Source organism: Perognathus longimembris, chromosome 14, assembly GCF_023159225.1.
Source record: "Perognathus longimembris pacificus isolate PPM17 chromosome 14, ASM2315922v1, whole genome shotgun sequence".
NCBI lineage: Eukaryota > Metazoa > Chordata > Mammalia > Rodentia > Heteromyidae > Perognathus > Perognathus longimembris.
The window spans coordinates 7,376,033-7,398,048 of NC_063174.1; the positions used below are offsets into that span (position 1 = coordinate 7,376,033).

General features: G+C 40.5%; 1 protein-coding gene across 4 annotated transcripts in view; it reads left to right on the forward strand.

Moving 5' to 3' along the window:
- Window positions 1-1,084: 1,084 nt before the first annotated feature.
- Arhgap5 (Rho GTPase activating protein 5) overlaps window positions 1,085-22,016 on the forward strand; it is a 60,029-nt gene continuing 39,097 nt past the window's right edge. Inside the window, exons 1-2 of one of the 4 annotated variants that reach the window (XM_048362944.1) lie at window positions 1,085-1,155; window positions 13,922-17,807. In XM_048362944.1, the coding sequence (XP_048218901.1) occupies window positions 14,088-17,807 (3,720 nt within the window). In that variant the 5' untranslated portion in view covers window positions 1,085-1,155; window positions 13,922-14,087. Of the gene's footprint in view, window positions 1,156-1,261; window positions 1,550-13,919; window positions 17,808-22,016 lie in introns of those variants that run through there. The other 3 variants (XM_048362946.1, XM_048362942.1, XM_048362945.1) reach the window with 3 other exon arrangements.

Below are 22,016 nucleotides of genomic sequence, written 5' to 3' on the forward strand. Positions count from 1 at the left end.
CGTCCCCGCGCTCGCAGGGCCCTGGGCGCCTTCGCCCCGCCAACGCAGGGCCGAAGCGCCCGAGAGGGACACCCCGGCGCGACCCCCAAACTTGGGGATAAACGTCTGGAAGTCTCAGAAGCAAAACCCACCGGATGTGCTCGGGGCGGTCTACAACGAAGCCGGGGTGACCGACCGATCGCCAGGCCGGGCGCGGGTGCGGGCGGGGGTCACCCCACCTCCGGACCGTCGCGCTCAGCGTGCAGAAGCCTCTGGGGCCTAGGTGGCCGTCCGGCGTGGACGGGGAGACGGGCGCCTCTCCTCGCCGCGTGGAGTTGGGGCTTCCCCCGGCGGAGAGCGGGCTGCACACCGGGCGCACTCGCCCGGGGCGCCCGCTCCTTCTCCTCGTTCCCGCCCCCCCCTCCTCCTCGGGGTGCCCGGGACCCCGGAGGGAGGGAGGGAGGGAGGCGGCCCCCGCCAAGCCCACACCAAGTTCCTCGGCTGCGGAGTTAGGGCCGCAGGCAAAGAAAGGGAGGAAACGGGGAAGGCTGTGCCGCCGCCCCGGCGCGGAGGCCGGGACGGAGGCGGAGCGGCGCGCCGCGGCCCGGGGAGCGCGGAGCCGAAAGACTCACGCCAATGGGTAAAAGGGAAAAGGTGAGAAGCGAGGGAGCAGGCGAGGGAGCCAATGGGCGGGAGGGGCGGGGGGGGCGGGGAGGGGCGCGAGCCAATGGGGGAGCGGGGACGCGAGCGGGGACGCGGCCCCTCGCGCGCGCGCGCGCGCTCTCGCTGGCTCGCTCGCTCGCTCGCTCCCCTCCCTCCGGCGGGCTTGCTCGCGCCTTCCCGGGCTCCCGGGAGACGAGGGCAGGGGCGGGGCCGTGCGGTGCGCGCGGCGCCGCAAGGCGCGGGAGGCAGGCAGGGAGGGAGGGAGGGAGGCGTTGCGAGGTGAGGGCGGCGGGGACCGAGGTGTGCGGGGGGGGGGGGGGAAGGGGGGCGGGCTCGCGCGCGGGCGCGCGCCCGGCCCCGGACTGCGCCGCGGCTCCGCCCCCAGCCCGGGGGGCGGGGTGTGTGTGTGTGTGTGTGTGTGTGTGAGTGAGAGTGTGTGTCTGTGTGGGGCCGTGCGCGCGCGGCCGTGCGCGCGCCCGCGTTCCGGCGGTGCGCGCCGAGAGAGATGCTGAGGTAAAGTTCGGGGAGAGAGGGAGAAGCGAGCCGTCAGCGCGAGGGAACCCGAGTGGCCGCCATTACTGAGCCCGGCGCGGCCGCGGGCGCCGGGGACGGGGGGGGGAGGGTCGGGGCCGCCGCTGGTGGCCGGGGAGGCCGGGCGGGCGAGCCGGGCCGCGGGGTGCCGTCGGGCTCCGGGTTTCGGGGCGTGTGTGTGGCGGGGAGGGGGCGGTCGGCGGCGCCCGGGGAGCGCGCCGGGGCCGGGAGGCGAGCCGAGAGTGGAGGAGGAGAAGGAGGAGGCGGCGGCGGCGGCGGGAGCGCTCCCCAGGAATGTCGCTGCTGCTGCCGCCGCCCGCGCCGCGGCCGCTGCCGCCGCCGCCGAGGAGGAGACGGCGGAGACCGACGCTGTTAGGTAGGGACCTGGAGCGCGCCGCCGCCGCCGCCGCCGGGGCCTTGGCGGCCCCCGCCCCGCCGCCCCGCCGCCGGTTCCGTGGGCCGGGGCCCCGCGGCCGCCGGGGGGAGGTGGGGGGAGAGCCTGGCGCCGCCGCGCTCGCTCCTCGCAGGCCGGGCGGGAGCGGCGGCCGCGGCGGGGAGAGACGGTCGGCGTGAAGGGCAGGGAGGCCGGGGAGGGGGCGCCTTTCTCTCTCCACAGGTGACGGGGGGCGGGGGGCCGGGGTCGGCGGAGGCCTGCAGCTGCTGGGGGCCGGGCGTCCGCTCCCCCTCGCCGCCCTTCACCGGCCCGGGCCCCGGGTAGGGCCGGCGCGGGGCCGGGGGAGGGGGGGGGTGGAGAGGAAGGTGGCGGGGCGCTCGCTGTTAACGAGTTCCACCTGGGAAGCGAGGCCGGGAGGGGAGGGGAGGGGAGGGGGTGGGACGGTGGACGACGGGAAGGTGGGCGCCGATCGGCGGAAACGCGACCTCGGCTGCAAACTTAAAAACCCTCCGCGCGGCCCCGGGGATCGGCCCTTTCACTTTTTCCTCCCGTTCGGGCCCGGCTCCTCCCCGGGCTCTGGCCACGAAATTCCCATCTGCTCCGAAGCCCGGAGCCGGGGTTGCGAGAAGTTGCCCCGCGCCGGCCAGCACCCCCCCGACCCGCCCTGCCCGGCTGTCGGGGACTTCGGATCCCGGGGGCTTGGATCCCGAGGTTTTTTTTTTTTTTTTTTCCCCGCTAGCATAACCTCTAGATTCTTCCCTCCGTTTCCACCAAAGAAGAAAAGTATCGGGGTGGGGGTGGGGAGCGGCGCGGGAGCGCGCGTGCACTTATCCCCACACATAAATACGCGCACTCCCTGGCACCCTCCCTCCAGCTCGATTAGAAATGCAAGGGAGGTGGAGGAGGCTCTGCGCGCTGCCCGGGCCGAAAGGTGCTCGGGAAGTAAGGGCGAACTGGACCCGGACGCCTAGGGAAAATTCCGGGAAAGTTGTAGCAGAGATGCTTATACTTTGATACCGTGGGATTTATAGGAAACCAGTGTGGACAGCCGGTGTGGAATGAGAATTTCGGTGGTTTAACCATAAGCGAAAACACACACGAGGCCTGTGTGCTCCCTTTAAAAGGCAAATTTACATCGAAGATTTGCCTTTTCGTTGGTAGATCCGGACACAATGGCAACATTTTATTTTTAAAGGTTCAAGTGTAAAGCAGAGAACTTAAGTTCCTGTGTTCACTTAGTTTTTTTTTTTTTTTTTTACAAATGTGCTCTCTTCTACAGGTGTTGGAGAATCCGCTTAAATCCCAAACCAGTGGCCAGTTTAAACAATGTTAGGGGATGTGTATCAGCATTGGAGATCTCACTTTGTGGGAGATTTCTCTAACATCTGTAGAAAATACATCTATGTGTAACTTCGGAAAAATGTTTCAGTTTAAGGATAAGCTAGTAAGATATGTTTGGAAATGTTTTTTACTATCAGTTATAGCTGGTACTCTTACTACTGTTCCACATACACATACATACTTGCAGTGTATAGGTGTGTATCAGTTCTTTATATTTAACTTACATATCTAGTTATCTGGTAAACAAGAGAGTAGCAAGTATGGGTCACCAAAACCTTGTGATGGCTTTGGTACATTTTATAACTAAATGCATTATGTTCGTTTAAGAGCTGTTGATCTCACTGGCAAGGAGCATCAGTCAGATGGTAGGTATTATTCTGTTATAGACAACTATGGGTTTGATTGGCTTGTGTAGGTTACAGTCTTTAACGCAAGTCAGTATGTCTTACTTTACCATTCTCTGTACATTAATTATTAAGTGTATTGGGAGTGGAATTGGTTACACTTTGGTAGGAGAATTATCAGGGTTTTTTTGAACATCCTGCCCATTTAAAATGTTATTAGTGATTCTTAAAAATGTGCTGCAAAATAAGCATCTTAATTCTGTCACGTGGCACCGCAAATATTTTGAAGATGGTCTCCTTTTTTATTCCATTGGAGAAGACAAATTATTTTGATCTTGAAAAGTTGTGGATTTGAAATATGGTACAGCATAAAACAAGTCTCATAATTCATTTTTTAAATTGAAGTACCTTTATTAAGTACTCTCATGTAGAGTACTAAAGTTTTTCAGTATTATCAGGACATAAAGTAAATGTTGCCTTTGATGTTCACTTTTGAAACACAAAATAGCACAATAGGTCTTTCAAATTTTTATTATCAAACTGATGTACAGAGAGGTTACAGTTTCATACATTAGGCATTGGATACATTTCTTGTACTGTTTGTTACCTTGTCCCTCATACCCCCCTCCTCCCTCCCCCTTACCCTTTCCCCCCCTGAGGTGTTCAGTTCACTTACACCAAACAGTTTTGCAAGTATTGCTATTGTAGTTGTTTGTCTTTTTTTACCCTGTGTCTCTCAATTTTGGTATTCCCTTTCAATTTCCTAGTTAGCACAATAGTTTCTTAACTACAGAAAAAAATTTATCACAACTTGTTTCCAGAGATACGATTTTAACTTTCTCTGAGATATATGACCCATACTTTTTCTTTGCAGATCAGAGTATGCCAGGGAAATTTGGGTTTTGAAGGAATTGTGAAATAATTTAAATAAAATGTTACATCATTTGGTAGTTTGAGTTTAAACTCTTTTAAAAAGTCATTTTCTCAAATTGGAAAACTATTAGAAATTAAAATAGTGTAATGCTAAGAATTTTTAATATGAGTTTCATTTTCAAACTCAGTTCCTAGGGGCTGGGAATGTGGCCTAGTGGTAGAGTGTTTGCCTTGCATGCATGAAGACCTGGGTTGATTCCACCGTGCCGCATAAACAGAAAAAGCCTGTGATGTGACTCAAGAGGTAGAGTGCTAGCCTTGAGCAAAGAGAAGCCAGGGACAGTGCTCAGGCCCTGAGTCCAAGCCCCAGGACTGGCAAAAAGCAAAACAAATATAAACAAACAAACTCAGTTCCTAAAAAAAAAAAACTAAAGGTTCTTTTCCCTCCCCCAAGCTAGAGATGCCTTGAGACAAGCAGCTGACAAGCCACCCTCTGAAACCAAGGCTGCTTTTGTTTTTATCTGTGAAGGTTATCTGCATTAAAAAAATGTTTAAACCTATAGAGTGTAATTCATTAATTTCATGACTTTTAATTAGCACTCATAGTGCATGGCCCTGGGAATGCAAAGATAAATAAAATGGAAAAATTGAGGATAGCTCTACTTTTAGTTAGAGAGGTGGCAAATTATAAAGGAGTAAATGGATAAAAGTACTGTGAGGTATGGAAAAGAGAACAACTATTTCTATCATGGCCTTTTTGGCAGTTCTTCACAGAAGAAGAAATATTTTAATTTTGAGTGTTTTAGCTACCAGTAGGAGTGAATGTTTGAGGGAATCAAGGATTGTCTTTCTTCACTCCTTGAAACTGTACACAATGCAGTGAAACATATTGTTAACTTTTGACTATGTTTGTGGGTTTTATTCCATAGAATTACAGGTATTAATTGGGGGGAAAAGTTATATATAACTCATGATTTAACGTTTAGAATGTCACTAAGATGTTACCTGGTTAGATTCACAAGTGTTTATCATGAATAGTAAAAGTGAGGGTTTTTATTTTTCTAGCTTTTTATTAGCTTTAGCCTATTTCATTATCTCTAGTATTATTTTTGAGCAGCTAGGCACTGTGAGCAGAGTAAGAAAATATAAAAGATTTCTTAAAGCTCCTATCAGAGGGCTGGGAATGTGGCTTAATGGTGGAGTGCTTGCCTAGCATGCATGAAGCCCTAATTTCGATTCCTCAGTACCACATAAACAGAAAAAGCCGCTGTGGCACTGTGGCTCAAGAGGTAGAGTGCTAGCCTTGAGCAAAAGAAGCTCGGAGACAGTGCCCAGGCCACTGAGTTCAAGCCCCAGGACTGGCCCCCTCAAAAAAGCACCTATAGCGTTGATAGACCGTGACAAAATAGGAGTACATTGTCAGTTCAATATAGAATACATGAGCTATCGTTTAAAATTAAGTGTGAGGGGGCTGGGGATATGGCCTAGTGGCAAGAGTGCTTGCCTTGTATACACGAGGCCCTGGGTTCAATTCCCCGGGTTCAATTCCCCAGCACCACATATACAGAAAATGGCCAGAAGTGGCGCTGTGGCTCAAGTGGCAGAGTGCTAGTGAGCAAAAAGAAGCCAGGGACAGTGCTCAGGCCCTGAGTTCAAGCCCCAGGACTGGCCAAAAAAAAAAATAGGTATAAGGTGACTTAAAAGTAACACAGGATGAGGATAGTGAGGGAGCATAACAAGTTTAGGTATGTTAATGACTGAATCGAAAGTACTGGTAAGTGCCAGGTGCTGCTGGTGTACTCAGATGGCTGAGATCTGAGTATCACTGAAGCCAGCCCTAGCAGGACTTGTCCTTCAGACTCTTATCTCCATTTAACTACCAGAAAACCGGAAGTGGAGCTGTGGCTTAAAGTGGTAGAGCCTTGAGCACAAAGCTCAGGGACAACAAGCTAGGCCTCAAGTTCAAGCTCCCTGACTGACAAAAAAAGAAAAGTACTGGGAAGTGTTAGGACAAATTGACAAATACAAGATAAAAATGTAAGAGTGGAAGTTTGTACCTGTGATCCAAATTGAAATATTTGAGGAAAGCCTCATAAATTGTATAACTGTCTATTCTACCTCTATTTGAAATTGTCAGTTTTGGAGGGGAAAAGCCTTAACCTCTCATATGGGATATTATGTCTTCCTGTTAATCATGTCCTCTTAATGATTTAAGTAGTATATTTGTTGTTTCTATGCTTACTTTTTCAGAGCCACAATAACACCTGTTTTCTCTTGTTGACTGTTTATGCAATTAGTAGGAAAGTAACATTTCTATGATCTGGAGTTGGAAGATTCAGATTTCTGTTTCTTTGTATTAAGTATATAACATTTTACATGTTTCTAAGAATATAAATAATTTCTTAGATAATTTTCTGAAGTATAAGATTTGTCTGTAGGAATAATACCTGAAACCCAGGTGATAGCCTCCCTCATCTGTTGCTCAAACTGATTAGTTTTTCATTAAGAAACATTTTTTTTTTAATCTTTTAGGTCTGGCACTAGTCACTGTGTCTTGGATTGCTCTTTTCAGTTCTGATAGCCTGCAGTATTTGAATGTTTCTTGAGCTTTGTGCCCAAGCAGATTTTGACTTGTACTTTATGTTCAAACTAAGCTGTTGTCTATTACAAGTTCTAACTTTTGTTCGTCCTTGAAGAGTTTTTATCTTACACATTTTATACCCAGCCCATATTTCTCGCCACTAGGCCATATCCCCAGCCCACCCAGCCCATATTTCTTTCATCATTTTTGCTTACTTGTTTTTGTTCTGGTACTAGGGCTTGAATTCAGGGCCTGGGTGATTGAGGCTTGAGCTTTGGGCCCGGACACTTTCTCTTAGCTTTTTTACTCAACATTGGCTCTTTACCACTTGAGCCACAAATCCACTTCCAGCTTTCTTTCCTTTCTGGTCATTAAGACGAGAATCTCAAGGATTTCCTGCTCAGCCTCCTGAGTAGTAGGATTATAGGAATGAGTCACCAGCACTGTTTTTATTTGTTTGAGACAGGCTCTTAATATGTATTCAAGCTGGTCTCAAACCTCATCCAACTGCCTTAACCGCCAAAGTGCTGGGATTGCAGTCATTTGTCACTATATCCAGCTTTCTTCTTCCCAATATGGCTACTGTGCTCAAAACACCCTGTTCACACACCGGGAATGAATTCACTTGAAAAACCAAACCTAGTCTATTTTCAAGGTTCATTCCTTTTTAGTTACTGAAATTCAGAGTATTTCAGGGATTTGCAAACTATGGCCTGTGAGGCAAACTAATACCTATTTTCATATAATGGCTTTTGCATTTTGAAATGTCTGGCAACAAAATTACAGGAATAATATTTTTTGATCTGTAGAAATTATATGAAATTCAAGTGTCTATCCCTAAATAAAATCTTACTATAATACAGCCATAACCATTTATTTAAGTATTACTATGACTACTTTTACACTAATGGCAGAGTTAAGTCGTGTGACAGCCTACTATAGCATACAAAGCTAAACTATTTACTGCCTGTCCCTTTATAGAAAAACAGTTTTCTAAGTCCTGATCTATTCCAGTTTGTATTTATCTCTCCTTTTCTTTGAATTTGTAATGCATTTATCAACTTCATAGTGTAACTTACTGCCTTTATCACTTCAGCTGTGGTACTATAAAGATTCTTTAAAATACAATGGGTAAAAATGCTTTTCAACCCCACACCCTATCTTTTTAAATCTATAGTTTTAGTTCTATACCCCTTCCTCTGATTATTTGATCTGTTAATATTTTCATCATCAAGTGTGCTCATCTTTTAAAAAGTTATTTGGTCTTACCCCAAGTCATTTACATAACAAAAGTAATAATTCCTCTTCTGTACAGCATTGCAATATTAAATGACAAATTATGCCCATCTCCCACTTAGTTCTGCATAGTGATAGAGGGGACTGAATCGGAAGATGAGCTTATTCATAATATTAGCTTAATGGACTTACCTCTACATGCCTTTGAACCTTTTAAAAACTGATATAGGCAGACAATGGTGGTTCACACCAGTAATCCTAGCTACCTAGGAGGCTGAGATCTGAGGATCACAGTTGGAAGCCAGAGCCAGTCTGGGCCGGAAAGTCTGAGACTCTTTATCTCCACGTAACCCCAAAAACCTGGAAGTGGAGCTGTGGATCAAGTAGTAGGGCACTGTCCTTGAGAAAAAAACTGAGGGATTGTGCTCAGGCCCTGAGTTTTAAGTCCAAGCCCTGGTCCTGGAGTGCACGCAAGCATGCGCCCACAAACGTGTATGCATGCACACACGCTCATTGATGTAAGGCTAAGCAGATAGTAGCTGAGCATAATAAATACTCATGTATTGTTTTCCTAGGTGAAAATGACCTTTAGGTCTTCTGTTTTTAACTACTGAATAAGGAAGTGGACTAGGAAGAATTTAGAATCACTCACACCAAGGTCTAGGGGACATGTTATCAGAGGGAATGGATTAATAAAATAGTAAATCTGCATAAATCTAGGAGTCGTTTTGGTCCTTGGTTGTCAAATACTTTCAGCAATGAAACTTTTTTCAGATGGTAATTTAAAGCAATTAAAAATAGATAAAGAGCACAGTTACCTTTTTAAAGTCGACCTTGGTAAACTCCCAGAGTCCTGCCTGCTTGGAGTCTCCTCAAAGTACTTCCACAGAATTGTCAGGCTTACTGTTTGTAAAGTCGTAATATGTATTAATCAACTATAAGTCTTGAAAACTAAACTTTTAATATTAACATATCCTGCTATGTTAGAGATTATTGGCCCGTAGCAATCTGTGTTTTTTATTAGTTATTCCTGTAATTGTGACTTTAGAATTATCTAATGGTTTTTAGGATCAAGTGTTTTGAGCCTAGAGGTTCACTCATTTATTCATCAAATATTTATTGAGCATCCATTGTATGTCAGGGACTCTGGGTTCTGGAGATTCAGTACAAAAGGAAAATAAAATTCCTGTGCTTTTACCTAATTTAGTCACAACATAAATTGTGCTTTTATTAACCTAATTTATAGGAATGATGACTTAGATTCTTTTAAATCCAAAGATTGTGTCCTTATATGGTAGGGATCTTGGTTTAAAGGTAAAATATATGGAATGTGATTATTGCCTTGGTGAATTTTTTAGTTGTCATGCTCAAGTGTCATATGCTAGTGTCATATGCTAGCGAATTTGGCATTTTTAATAAGCATTTATAAAAGTAACATTTGAGGGCTGGGAATGTGGCCCCAGCCACATTCAGCCACCCCAGAATGTGGGTGGAGTGCTCCCCTCATATGCATGGGGCCCTGGGTTTGATTCCTCAGCACCACATATATAGGAAAAGCAGGAAGTGGCGCTGTGGCTCAAGTGGTAGAGTGCTAGCCTTGAGCAAAAAGAAGCCAGGGACAGTGCTCAGGCCCTGACTTCAAGGCCCAGGACTGGCAAAAAAAAGTAGCATTTGAATTACCATATTCTTTTAGAGTCTTATATGAATTTTAAAATGAAAAAGGTTGCATTTTATATACAGATGTATATGAGATAATTTGGGCTAATTTCTATCTTCAGTATTTGCTTATGTAAAGGATATTTATTTGACAAGACAGAATAGATAAAATGAAAAGGCTTCTACATAATTACATCATAGGGATAAGAGTTTTTTTTAAGTCTTTATATTGCCAGATATTCTGAGTCAATTATATTAGGGTTATATGTTCATTTTCTTAAATTTAGTTTGTGTTGTAAACACGTCATTGTAGATCACAGTTTTTCTTCACTATGATGCCTTCACTTTTGATTATACTTTTTGTTTTACTATTTAGGATTTATGCTTTACTGAGAACCATTATGTAAGAAGCACTGTTTTATAGGCTCATTAGATATAGTTATAGAATAAATATAGATATGTGCTTTTCTGGCCCTTTCATTAAGTCTACAGTGGAACGGGGAGAGAGAACTACAGAAAAATAACAAATAAGTTGTGTAATATATTTGGAGATATTGGGGAAAGTAAGTGCAAAGGCAGGAACATGTTTAGCATCTGTTCCTCAGTATGATTGTGATAGAATGACAATGGAGTATGACAATGGTATTAGAATAGATGAGAAAAGACTGGAAAAGGCAGACCTTGTAGTAGTAGTAGTAGTAGTAGTAGTAGTAGTAGTAGTAGGTCATTGAAAAGACTTACTTGTACTTTAAGAACACTGGAAAGTTTTGGACAGAATAATGGAAGGTTCTACTTTCTGCTTTAGAAAGCATTTGGCTGCCTTGATTTGAAGGAAGGAGAAGGGAGCGGGATGAAGAAGGGAAATTGGAAAGCTTCAGAGTAATTTTGAACCATGCCTGATAGTATATAGCATCTGGTATCACAGTAAAGGTATCAGGCGCTATGAAATTACAAGGTTTTTTTTAAAGGTACAAATAGGAATTTCCTGATATAACATGATAACTTAAAGGCAGGAATTTAAAATAATTATTCCCTTTATTAATGAATGCAACAATGTTTTGAAAAGGCACAAAAATTCTATTATATTTTAAATTGTACATGAGGTACAGCAAAGCCTTCTACTAGTACATGAATACTATATGTAATGAATGAGTAGGTCAGAGTAATTGGCATATCTTATCATTGCAAGCATTTTTTTGTGTTGGGAACATACAAAATCTTCTTTGTTAATTTGAAGTATTATTGTCAGTTTTGGTTATCCTTCTGTACTACAGAGTATTGGAAGTTATTTCTACTGTCCAGCTTCATTCTTATAAACACTAACCATCCTGTCTCTCATTTTTTCTTCTTCTTTGTGTTCCTCAAGCACTGGTAACTAGAATTCTGTCTCTAAAAACATTTAAGTTTAAATGCTGAATTAATAAGAATCTATTTGTTTTATTTTTGTAGATTACTTATTCGATTTTTTTTTAGTTTTGGAAAGCTGCCTTGTAAGCATACAATGTTTGAATAATCTAGTAAACTTAGAAAAATTATTTTCATAAACTAATTTCATTTGCTTTGCTGGATATAAATTGGTTATCCAGTTAATGCATTGTGCTTTTCTGTAAATATCCATAAATGGTTTAATTGTTCTTTTGCATATTTTGGGCAAAGAATGTTACCCTTGGTGCTAGATACAAGTATTCGGATTAAGATCTTTAATAGAATTGGTTGAGACAGCCTCAGTTTTATCTGTTATTGTATTTATATCGTCCAATTAGTGCTTGTAAATTAAATTTGGATTACATCCTTTTCGTAAGTTTTATGAGCATCCCATAGTTGGAAAGAACCAAATTAGGAAATGGCTTTTGTTTGCTAGGTACTTCACATTTTACATAATTGTTCAGTTTGTATATTTATATAAGTAAGCACCCTTGTTTTATAGAAAACCATGTTGTAAGATGTTTTCGGGCTTTACCATTGCCACCAACTAGTAAATAATAGATTTTGAAATCAGTTCTATTTACTAATGATTTCTACTTCCCTATGTTGTGGGTTCAACATAACAACATTTTCTTCAGAGGTAAACCTAGTGCTTGGTGCCAGTGGTACATACCTGTAATCCTAGCTTCTTTGGTGTTAAATATTAGTAGGAGCATGGTTTGAGGTCAGCCCAGGCAAAAAGGGAGACCTCCAATCTCAACCAATGTTGTGGGTATGAGGCACACTTCTCATCACAGGCCATGGAAATGTAAATAGAAAAATCTCAGTTCACGCCAGCCAAGGAATAAATGCAAGACCTTGTGCCCAAAATAACCGAAGCAAAAAGGACTGAAGGCATGGCTTAAGTGGTAGAGCACCTGTCTAGCAAACAGTAGGTCCTCCTTGGCCCTAGTACCACCAAAAATAAACAGTGAACCTCATCCACATTTTATTTGACAATCCGATGGTGACTGGATAATCATTAAAATTCAGTTGAGGCTGACAGAATAAGTTTCTAGAACAAGAACACATCTGTAATTCTGTTTAAAAAATTACTATGGTTGTGTCAGAAATATTCAGGAGTTTTAGTTTATAAGAACAACATCTCTGCTAGTAGTATAGCAGATATGTATTATAATTGAAATGTTTCTTGCAATTAAGGTCAGTTTTGGAGAAAGATGACTGGTATAATCTTTTTAATTTTTGTTCTTTTATATTTGTTTTGTTTAGGTTGGAGATCATTTTCATATGTTTATTTGCATTATTGTATTTTCCCTCTTGTGAAATTTTGAGGTGGTAGAGATAGTGTATTGTTTTAAGTATAACTTCAAAAGAATATGACTATCTTCAAGTAAAAAATTGTGAAATATTTAATAAAAACAGATGACCAAAATTAAATTTGGTGCCATTCTTGAAAGTTACTTTATGTTCCTGGCATATCTTTTTTTTTTTCCTTTATTGAGACAGAGTCTCATTACATATAGCCTAGTCTTGTCTGAAAATTACTTTCCATGTAGCTCAGGCTGGCCTGAACTTAGGATATTTCTGCCTCCGTCTCCCTATTGCTGAGGTTATAGATGTATGTCACCAAACCTGGCTCAATAATTCTAGATGATTGCTGTAAATACATAATCTTAAAATTGTCTAGCTTGTTACTCAAAATGTAATCCTTAAGCAGTAACAACTGAGAGGAAATAAATTCAGAACTCAAGAGTTCAAAAACAACTTTACAGTAATTTTATGTGTATGGAATCTGTGAAAAAAATTGAAGTGTGTGTGTGTGTGTCTGTCTGTGTGTGCCAGTTCTGGGCCTTGAACTCAAGGCTAGGACTGTCCTGAGCTTTTGCTCAAGGCTAATAGCGCTCTAACCCCTTGATCCACAGCCATGTTCTTCTTCTTGGGTAGTTTTTTGGAGTCTGACTTTCCTGCCCTGTCTAGCTTCAAACAGATTCTCATCTCAACCTCCAGAGTAACTAGGATTACTGCCATGAACATGGATTTTTTTTTAAGTTCAAGTATTGTATTTTACACTTGACCTTATGGATAGAAAATAAAAATCATTTCTTTTTACTTTAGTTTGAAATTTAATGACCTATTTAATTGCTGTCATTTTATCATTCTGTGTCTCCTCTTTTCTTTTTTTTTTTTTCTGTTAGAAATCAAGTCCAGGAAATTGTACATGCTAAACTTGTGCTCTAGTATTGAGTCATATTTACAGACTTTATCCATTTTTTTCTGTTTCCTGTTCAAGTATTTGCTATTCTTCATACTTTTGGAATATAGAATTTGATTGATTTTATGGCAGTGCTGAAACTTACTGAAATTTTTTTCTTTTAATTCTAGAAGTTAAGTTTATACAGAATTCTGTTTTAGGGAATAAATTTTTAGGAACCGAGTAGAAAGCAGGTAGTAGTGCATTTTTTAGAAGTTAAGGAAAACAGGAATATAGTTTAGTGATAGAGTGCTTAATGTACATAAGACTTGAGTTCAGTCCTTGGCACAGTGAGAAAAAAAATTTAGTGAAATTAGTAAGGGAATTATTAAAGTAACCAGTGAACTTTAATTATCAGCAGAGCATCAGAAAAGGCAGGAACATTAAGAGTAGAAAGAATTCGGGTTTTTTTTTTTATCAACCTCATAAGAAGGAGTAGAGCTAAAATTCACATTTAGTTAATGAGTTCGCCTTAAAGTTTATGAACCATTTCATTAAAGTTATATAGATTTACCTTAAATTTCAAGGTTATTTTCATTTCTATAAGAGTAAATTTATTAACATTTCTGAAATACATGTAACATTATTTTGCATGAGCATTTGTTATATGTAATTCTGATTAAAATTTGTCTTTTTTATCTTTCTAGGAAGATGATTCATCTGATTTTGAAGACTTGTTTGAGGAAATGAGGGAAATACAAAGAACCAAATATAATTCTGAAATCCAGGATCTGTATTTTGAGATGACTTTATTTTCAGAATGAAAAGCATATGTGGTTACCTTTATGAATGTAGAGACATGAGAAGAAAGTTATGATGGCAAAAAACAAAGAGCCTCGTCCCCCATCCTATACTATCAGTGTAGTTGGACTCTCTGGAACTGAAAAAGACAAAGGTAACTGTGGAGTTGGAAAGTCTTGTTTGTGCAATAGATTTGTACGCTCAAAAGCAGATGAATACTATCCAGAGCATACTTCTGTGCTTAGCACCATTGACTTTGGAGGAAGAGTAGTAAACAATGATCATTTTTTATATTGGGGTGACATAATACAAAGTGGTGAAGATGGAGTAGAATGCAAAATTCATGTCATTGAACAGACAGAATTCATTGATGACCAGACTTTCTTGCCTCATCGGAGTACAAATTTACAACCATATATAAAACGTGCAGCTGCCTCTAAATTACAGTCAGCAGAAAAACTGATGTATATTTGCACTGATCAACTCGGCTTGGAGCAAGACTTTGAGCAGAAGCAAATGCCGGAAGGGAAACTCAATGTCGATGGATTTTTATTGTGCATTGATGTAAGTCAAGGATGTAATCGGAAATTTGATGATCAACTTAAATTTGTGAATAACCTTTTTGTCCAGCTATCAAAATCAAAAAAACCTGTAATAATAGCAGCAACTAAATGTGACGAATGTGTGGATCATTATCTTAGAGAAGTTCAAGCATTTGCTTCAAACAAAAAGAACCTTCTTGTAGTGGAAACATCAGCAAGATTTAATGTCAACATTGAGACATGTTTCATTGCACTGGTACAAATGTTGGATAAAACTCGTGGCAAACCTAAAATTATTCCGTATCTGGATGCTTATAAAACACAGAGACAACTTGTTGTCACAGCAACAGATAAGTTTGAAAAACTTGTGCAGACGGTGAGAGACTATCATGCAACTTGGAAAACTGTTAGTAATAAATTAAAAAATCATCCAGATTATGAAGAATATATCAACTTAGAGGGAACAAGAAAGGCCAAAAATACGTTCTCAAAACATATAGAGCAACTTAAACAGGAACATATCAGAAAAAGAAGAGAAGAATATATAAATACTTTACCAAGAGCTTTTAATACTCTTTTGCCAAATTTGGAGGAGATAGAACATTTGAATTGGTCAGAAGCTTTGAAATTAATGGAGAAAAGAGCAGATTTCCAGTTATGTTTTGTGGTGCTAGAAAAAACACCTTGGGATGAAACTGACCATATAGACAAAATTAATGATAGACGAATCCCATTTGACCTCTTGGGCACTTTAGAAGCTGAAAAGGTCTATCAGAACCATGTACAGCATCTAATATCAGAGAAAAGGCGAGTTGAAATGAAGGAAAAATTCAAGAAGACTTTGGAAAAAATTCAGTTCATTTCACCTGGGCAGCCGTGGGAGGAAGTTATGTGCTTTGTTATGGAGGATGAAGCCTTCAAATACATCACTGAGGCTGACAGCAAAGAGGTATATGGTAGGCATCAGCGAGAGATAGTTGAAAAAGCCAAAGAAGAGTTTCAGGAAATGCTTTTTGAACATTCTGAACTTTTTTATGATTTAGATCTTAATGCAACACCAAGTTCAGATAAAATGAGTGAAATTCATACAGTTCTGAGTGAAGAACCGAGGTACAAAGCTTTACAGAAACTTGCACCTGATAGGGAATCTCTTCTCCTTAAACACATAGGATTTGTTTATCATCCCACTAAAGAAACATGCCTTAGTGGCCAAAACTGTACAGACATTAAAGTGGAGCACTTACTTGCCAGTAGTCTCTTACAGTTGGATCATGGACGTTTGAGGTTATATCATGATAGTACCAATATAGATAAAGTTAACCTTTTCATTTTAGGGAAAGATGGTCTTGCCCAAGAACTAGCAAATGAAATAAGGACGCAATCCACTGATGATGAATATGCCTTAGATGGAAAAATTTATGAACTTGATCTTCGGCCAGTTGATGCCAAATCGCCTTATATTTTGAGTCAATTATGGACTGCCGCCTTTAAACCACATGGGTGCTTCTGTGTATTTAATTCCATTGAGTCACTGAGTTTTATCGGAGACTTCATTGGAAAAGTGAGAACTGAAGCTTCTCAGATCAGAAAAGATACATATATGGCTAATCTTCCATTTACATTAATTCTGGCTAATCAGCGAGATTCCATTAGTAAGAATCTACCCATTCTCAGGCACCAAGGACAGCAGTTGGCAAACAAGTTACAATGTCCTTTTGTAGATGTACCTACTGGTACATATCCTCGTAAATTTAATGAATCCCAAATAAAGCAAGCTCTAAGAGGAGTCTTGGAATCAGTCAAACACAATTTGGATGTGGTAAGCCCAGTTCCTACCAATAAAGATGTATCAGAAGCTGACTTGAGAATTGTCATGTGTGCCATGTGTGGCGATCCATTTAGTGTAGATCTTATTTTATCACCCTTCCTTGATTCTCATTCTTGTAGTGCTGCTCAAGCTGGTCAGAATAATTCCCTATTGCTTGACAAAATTATTGGTGAAAAAAGAAGGCGGATACAGATCACAATATTATCGTACCACTCCTCAATTGGAGTAAGGAAAGATGAACTGGTTCATGGGTATATATTAGTTTATTCTGCAAAACGGAAAGCGTCAATGGGAATGCTTAGAGCATTTCTATCAGAAGTTCAGGACACCATTCCTGTACAACTGGTGGCAGTTACTGACAGCCAAGCAGATTTTTTTGAAAATGAAGCTATCAAAGAATTAATGACTGAAGGAGAACATATTGCAACTGAGATCACTGCTAAATTTACAGCATTATATTCTTTATCTCAGTATCATCGGCAGACAGAAGTCTTTACTCTGTTTTTCAGTGATGTTCTAGAGAAAAAAAATATGATAGAAAATTCCTATTTGTCTGACAATACACGGGAATCAGCCCATCAAAGTGAAGATGTTTTTCTACCATCTCCCAGAGACTGTTATCCCTATAACAACTACCCTGATTCAGATGATGACACTGAAGCACCACCTCCTTATAGTCCAATTGGGGATGATGTGCAGTTGCTTCCAACACCTAGTGACCGTTCCAGATACAGGTTAGACTTGGAAGGAAATGAATATCCTGTTCATAGTACCCCAAACTGTCATGATCATGAACGCAACCATAAAGTGCCTCCACCTATTAAACCTAAACCAGTTGTACCTAAGACAAATGTGAAGAAACTGGATCCAAACCTTTTAAAAACAATTGAAGCTGGTATTGGTAAAAACCCAAGAAAACAGATTTCTCGGGTGCCTTTGGCACATCCTGAAGATATGGATTCTTCAGATAACTATGCGGAACCCATAGACACAATTTTCAAACAGAAGGGCTACTCTGATGAGATTTATGTTGTCCCAGAAGATAGTCAGAATCGAATTATTAAAATTCGAAACTCATTTGTAAATAATACCCAAGGAGATGAAGAAAATGGATTTTCTGATAGAACCTCAAAAGGTCATGGGGAACGGAGACCTTCAAAATACAAATATAAATCTAAAACCCTGTTTAGTAAAGCCAAGTCATACTATAGAAGAACACATTCAGATGCAAGTGATGATGAGGCTTTCACTACTTCTAAAACAAAAAGAAAAGGAAGGCATCGTGGAAGTGAAGAAGATCCACTACTTTCTCCTGTTGAAACTTGGAAGGGTGGTATTGATAATCCTGCTATCACTTCTGACCAGGAGGTAGATGATAAGAAGATGAAGAAGAAAACCCACAAAGTAAAAGAGGATAAAAAGGTAAGTTCACTATGGTTAGATAAGTTTATAATGCTGTTTATATTTGTAATCTTAGCTACTCAGGAAACAGACCTGAGGAATGTGGGTTCAAGCTAGTACTGGCAGGGCAGGAAAGTCCATGAGACGCTTATCTCCAAATAACCATCAAAAAGCTGAAAGTGAACCTGTGACTCAAGTGGTAGAGCACTAGCCTTGAGCAAAAAAGCTTAAGAACAGTATTCAGGTCCTTAGTAGCAGCGCACACACACACACACGTATATTTTAAGGTTAATAAATCTGATAAGATTTGTTATAAGACTATCTTGTTTAGTAAGTATAATCCTTACCTATTGAGTTTTATGAATACCTTTTGGAGGAAAATTATTTTTATATATAATTATTTATATAACCTGTATTTTGTTTATTCTACTTGAAGTAGGTTTTGCCTTCATGTACTTAGGCATAAAAAATGGCAGTGAATCCTTGTTCTTTCTGTAGAAGCCCAGATTGATTGGTTCTTTTCTCTGTAATCCTATATGTTTTCCATTGTGACCACCAGCTTTGCAATATTAATTTGATATACCTGTTTCACTCAGGGATGCAATTAGGATAAAATAGTAACAGTTTTATAGTTGTGGAGATTTATTAACTTTTCTAGGAAAGTCTTTTGTGTTTTGAGCATAATAAGTTTCTGAAATTACATTTTTAGAATTCTGACTAAATTGGTTTCTGTCTTTTACATTTTTAATAGATGTTAAATCATCTGATGGCATTAAGCGTTAAAAATATAAATGTGTGTTATACTTCTGTTAAACTTGTGTTTAGTACCTTTTTATTATTTTTTTTTCTGCTGTGACATTGCAGAAACTTAAATTACTGTTTGAAACTTCATTTCACATAATGGTCATTCAAGAATTTTGTGGTACTAATTGCATTCCAGTAGCTTTTATTCCAATATACTGAAAATTTCATCAGTTGGGTGCATAGTCTTGTAAATTGTCAATACATATTTCCTGCAGCTGATTGCTGTTAATCAAGTTCAATTAAGATATAAATATTTTGGATAAACTTAGTCTACATGGTTTTTCTATGTACAATAACTTGCCACTAGAGTTGAATAAAACACATTTTATTTTCAAAGTTTGAGTTGTTTTTATTTTATCACTGTTTCTTAGAGTAGGCATGAAAACTTTTTAAGTGAGACTTATTTAGACACTCAGTGTTTTGTTTTGTTTTTTTCCCCACATGATATATACTACCATTAGTAAATATCTCTGGCAACTCCTCCTCAGAAAACATGGGTGTTTTGTTTTGTTTTTTGTTTTTTTTTGGCCAGTCCTGGGCCTTGGACTCAGGGCCTGAGCACTGTCCCTGGCTTCTTCCCGCTCAAGGCTAGCACTCTGCCACTTGAGCCACAGCGCCGCTTCTGGCCGTTTTCTGTATATGTGGTGCTGGGGAATCGAACCTAGGGCCTCGTGTATCCGAGGCAGGCACTCTTGCCACTAGGCTATATCCCCAGCCCAGGGTGTTTTTTCCTTAGTTTGCATATATAGATTGAGCATGTTAAATCTGAAAATCCACAAATTCTGAAATGCTCCAAAATTCAAACTCTCTTGAACCTCAGTATGATGCCACATGTGGAAAGCACCATGTATGGAAAACTCTACACATGACCTTACATAATAGGTTATAGTCAAAATAAAATGTAGGTACTCTACAAATGCTGTATAGAATTACTGTGTATGTATGAGGCATTTATGAAAAATAAGTGCATTTAGTGTTTAGATTTGTGCCTCATCACTATGCCATCCTATATATGAAAATATTACAGAATGGGAAAAAATTTAAAATCTGAAACACTTCAAGAATTTCAGGTAAGGAATAGTTAAATCTATATTGCTAAAACTACCAAATACTAACAAAAATAAGAGAATCCATAGTATTTCCCTTTTAAAATTACATGTATAGGTGTTGCCATTTTGCTCACAAATGTAATTATTTTGGTGGCTTTTTGCTTTAGATATAATTTCAACATAGGTAATAATTTCAAGAATACTAATTGAGCCTGGCCCCAGTGATTCATACCTGTAATCCTAGCTATTGAGGAAACTGAGATCTGAGGATGGTGGTAAGCCAGCCTAGGCTCAAGTGGTAAGCACGAGCCTTGAGTGAAAAATCTAAAAGATTGTGTCTTAGCCCTGCGTTCAAGCCCTAGTACTGGCATGCACACATACAACACACACTCACTGTCTCACCCTTCTTCCCTCCCTCCCTATATAGCATAGTAAAGGAGTTCCTATGTGTACTTAATCCAGATTTACCAGTCGTTAACATTTAGCCCCAATACTTAAGCAGTGAGTGTGTGTATTTGTTTGAGATTCAGTTGCAGATATTGCATTCTCTGCCATTAAAAACATCATTGAGTATTCCTTAAGCAACAATGTTCTTTAATAACAGTGTAGCCAATGTTTTCCCATATTATTGCATGGCCTTTGAGAGGATACATAGGTAGTTAAGCATCACACAATTTTCTACTTGTTTCTATCACAAATGGTTGATAAGATTTCCAGGTTTTTCATTTTCTGTCATTTTTTTTAAAATTGTGGTCTGTTTGCATAAAAGTTTGTTTTTTTTTCAAATTTTTATTATCATACTGATGTACAGAGAGGTTACAGTTTCATACGTTAGGCATTGGATACATTTTTTGTACTGTTTGTTACCTCCTCCCTCATACCCACCTCCCTCCTCCCCCTTTCCCTTTTCCCCCCTGAGGTGTTCAGTTCACTTTCACCAAACAGTTTTGCAAGTATTGCTTTTGTAGTTGTTTGTATTTTTTAACCTATATACCACTGTTTACCAGTATACATGGTTTCCAATATACTCAGATAAGATACAGAGATAGTGTAGGAAGGGGATACAAGAGGATCCTCAATAATAGAAGCTACAGTTACACATGGCACATTGACAGTAGTTACAACAGTGATATAACAATCGTTTCCATAACATGGAGTTCATTTCACTCAGCATCATCTTATGTGTTCATAAGGGTATAGCTCTTGGGCTCTTGTGATCCTCTGCTTTGAGTTGCCTAAACCTGTGCTAATTATTCCCTATAAGGGAGACCATAGAGTCCATGTTTCTTTGGGTCATTTCCTTACAAATGGGGCAATGTCATTCTTTCTGATAGAGGCATAAAATTCCATTGTGTATATGCACCACATTTTCCTGATCCATTCGTCTACTGAGGGGCTTCTTCAATTGATGCTCCCAATCTCAGCTTCCATTTGGTAGGATGACACCATGCCCAGCTATTGACTGAAAAAAGTAGTCTTGTGCATATGTCCAGATAGGGGTGCCAAATTTATATTCTGGATTTTTTAGCCTGACCTTAATCCCAGTTGATGTATAGATAATAATGTTTCTTGAATTTAAGGTTACTGTTCTTTGAATTGAATTCAGACTCAGACCTGATTTGTCCCATTTAGTGACTTAACTATGCTTCATTGATTCCAAATTCTTCTTTTTTCAAATGTGAAATCTGAATGTATCCAAAAGTTGATAGCATATTTGTAATTGAGATGATATGTAGTTTCCTTAAATTCTTTTTTAGAGGCATATAAAATAATAGTACTGTTTATAGTCATTGGTTTCTTAGGTGTACCAAATAACATAAACATTGTGTTTAATGTTTGTTACTTAATGCCTTTCCACTTGTGTCAGTCTTTTCCTTGCTTGGACTAACATGGTAAACGGCTTTCCTTTCTTTCCTTTTCTTTCTTTTTTTTACCAGTCCTGGGGCTTGGACTCAGGGCCTGAGCACTGTCCCTGGCTTCTTTTTGCTAGCACTCTACCACTTGAGCCACAGCACCACTTACTGGCCTTTTTTATATATGTGGTGCTGGGGAATTGAACCTAGGGCTTCATGTATGCGAGGCAAGCACTCTACCACTAGGCCATATTTGCAGCCCCCCTTTTATTTTCTTTTTAGTACGAGGGTTTCAACTCAGGGACTCACACTTGCTGAGTTTGCTTGCTTAACTGGCACTCTTACCAATTGTGACACAACTCTAGCTCAGTTCTTTGCTGATTATTTTGGAGATGGAGACTCTTGCCCTTTTCTCCCTGGGCTGGCTTTGAGCCTTAATCTTCTAGGTCTCAGCTTTCTGAATAATGAAAATAACAGATGTGAGCTACCAGTACCTAGCCATAAATTGGCCTTAAATCATACTT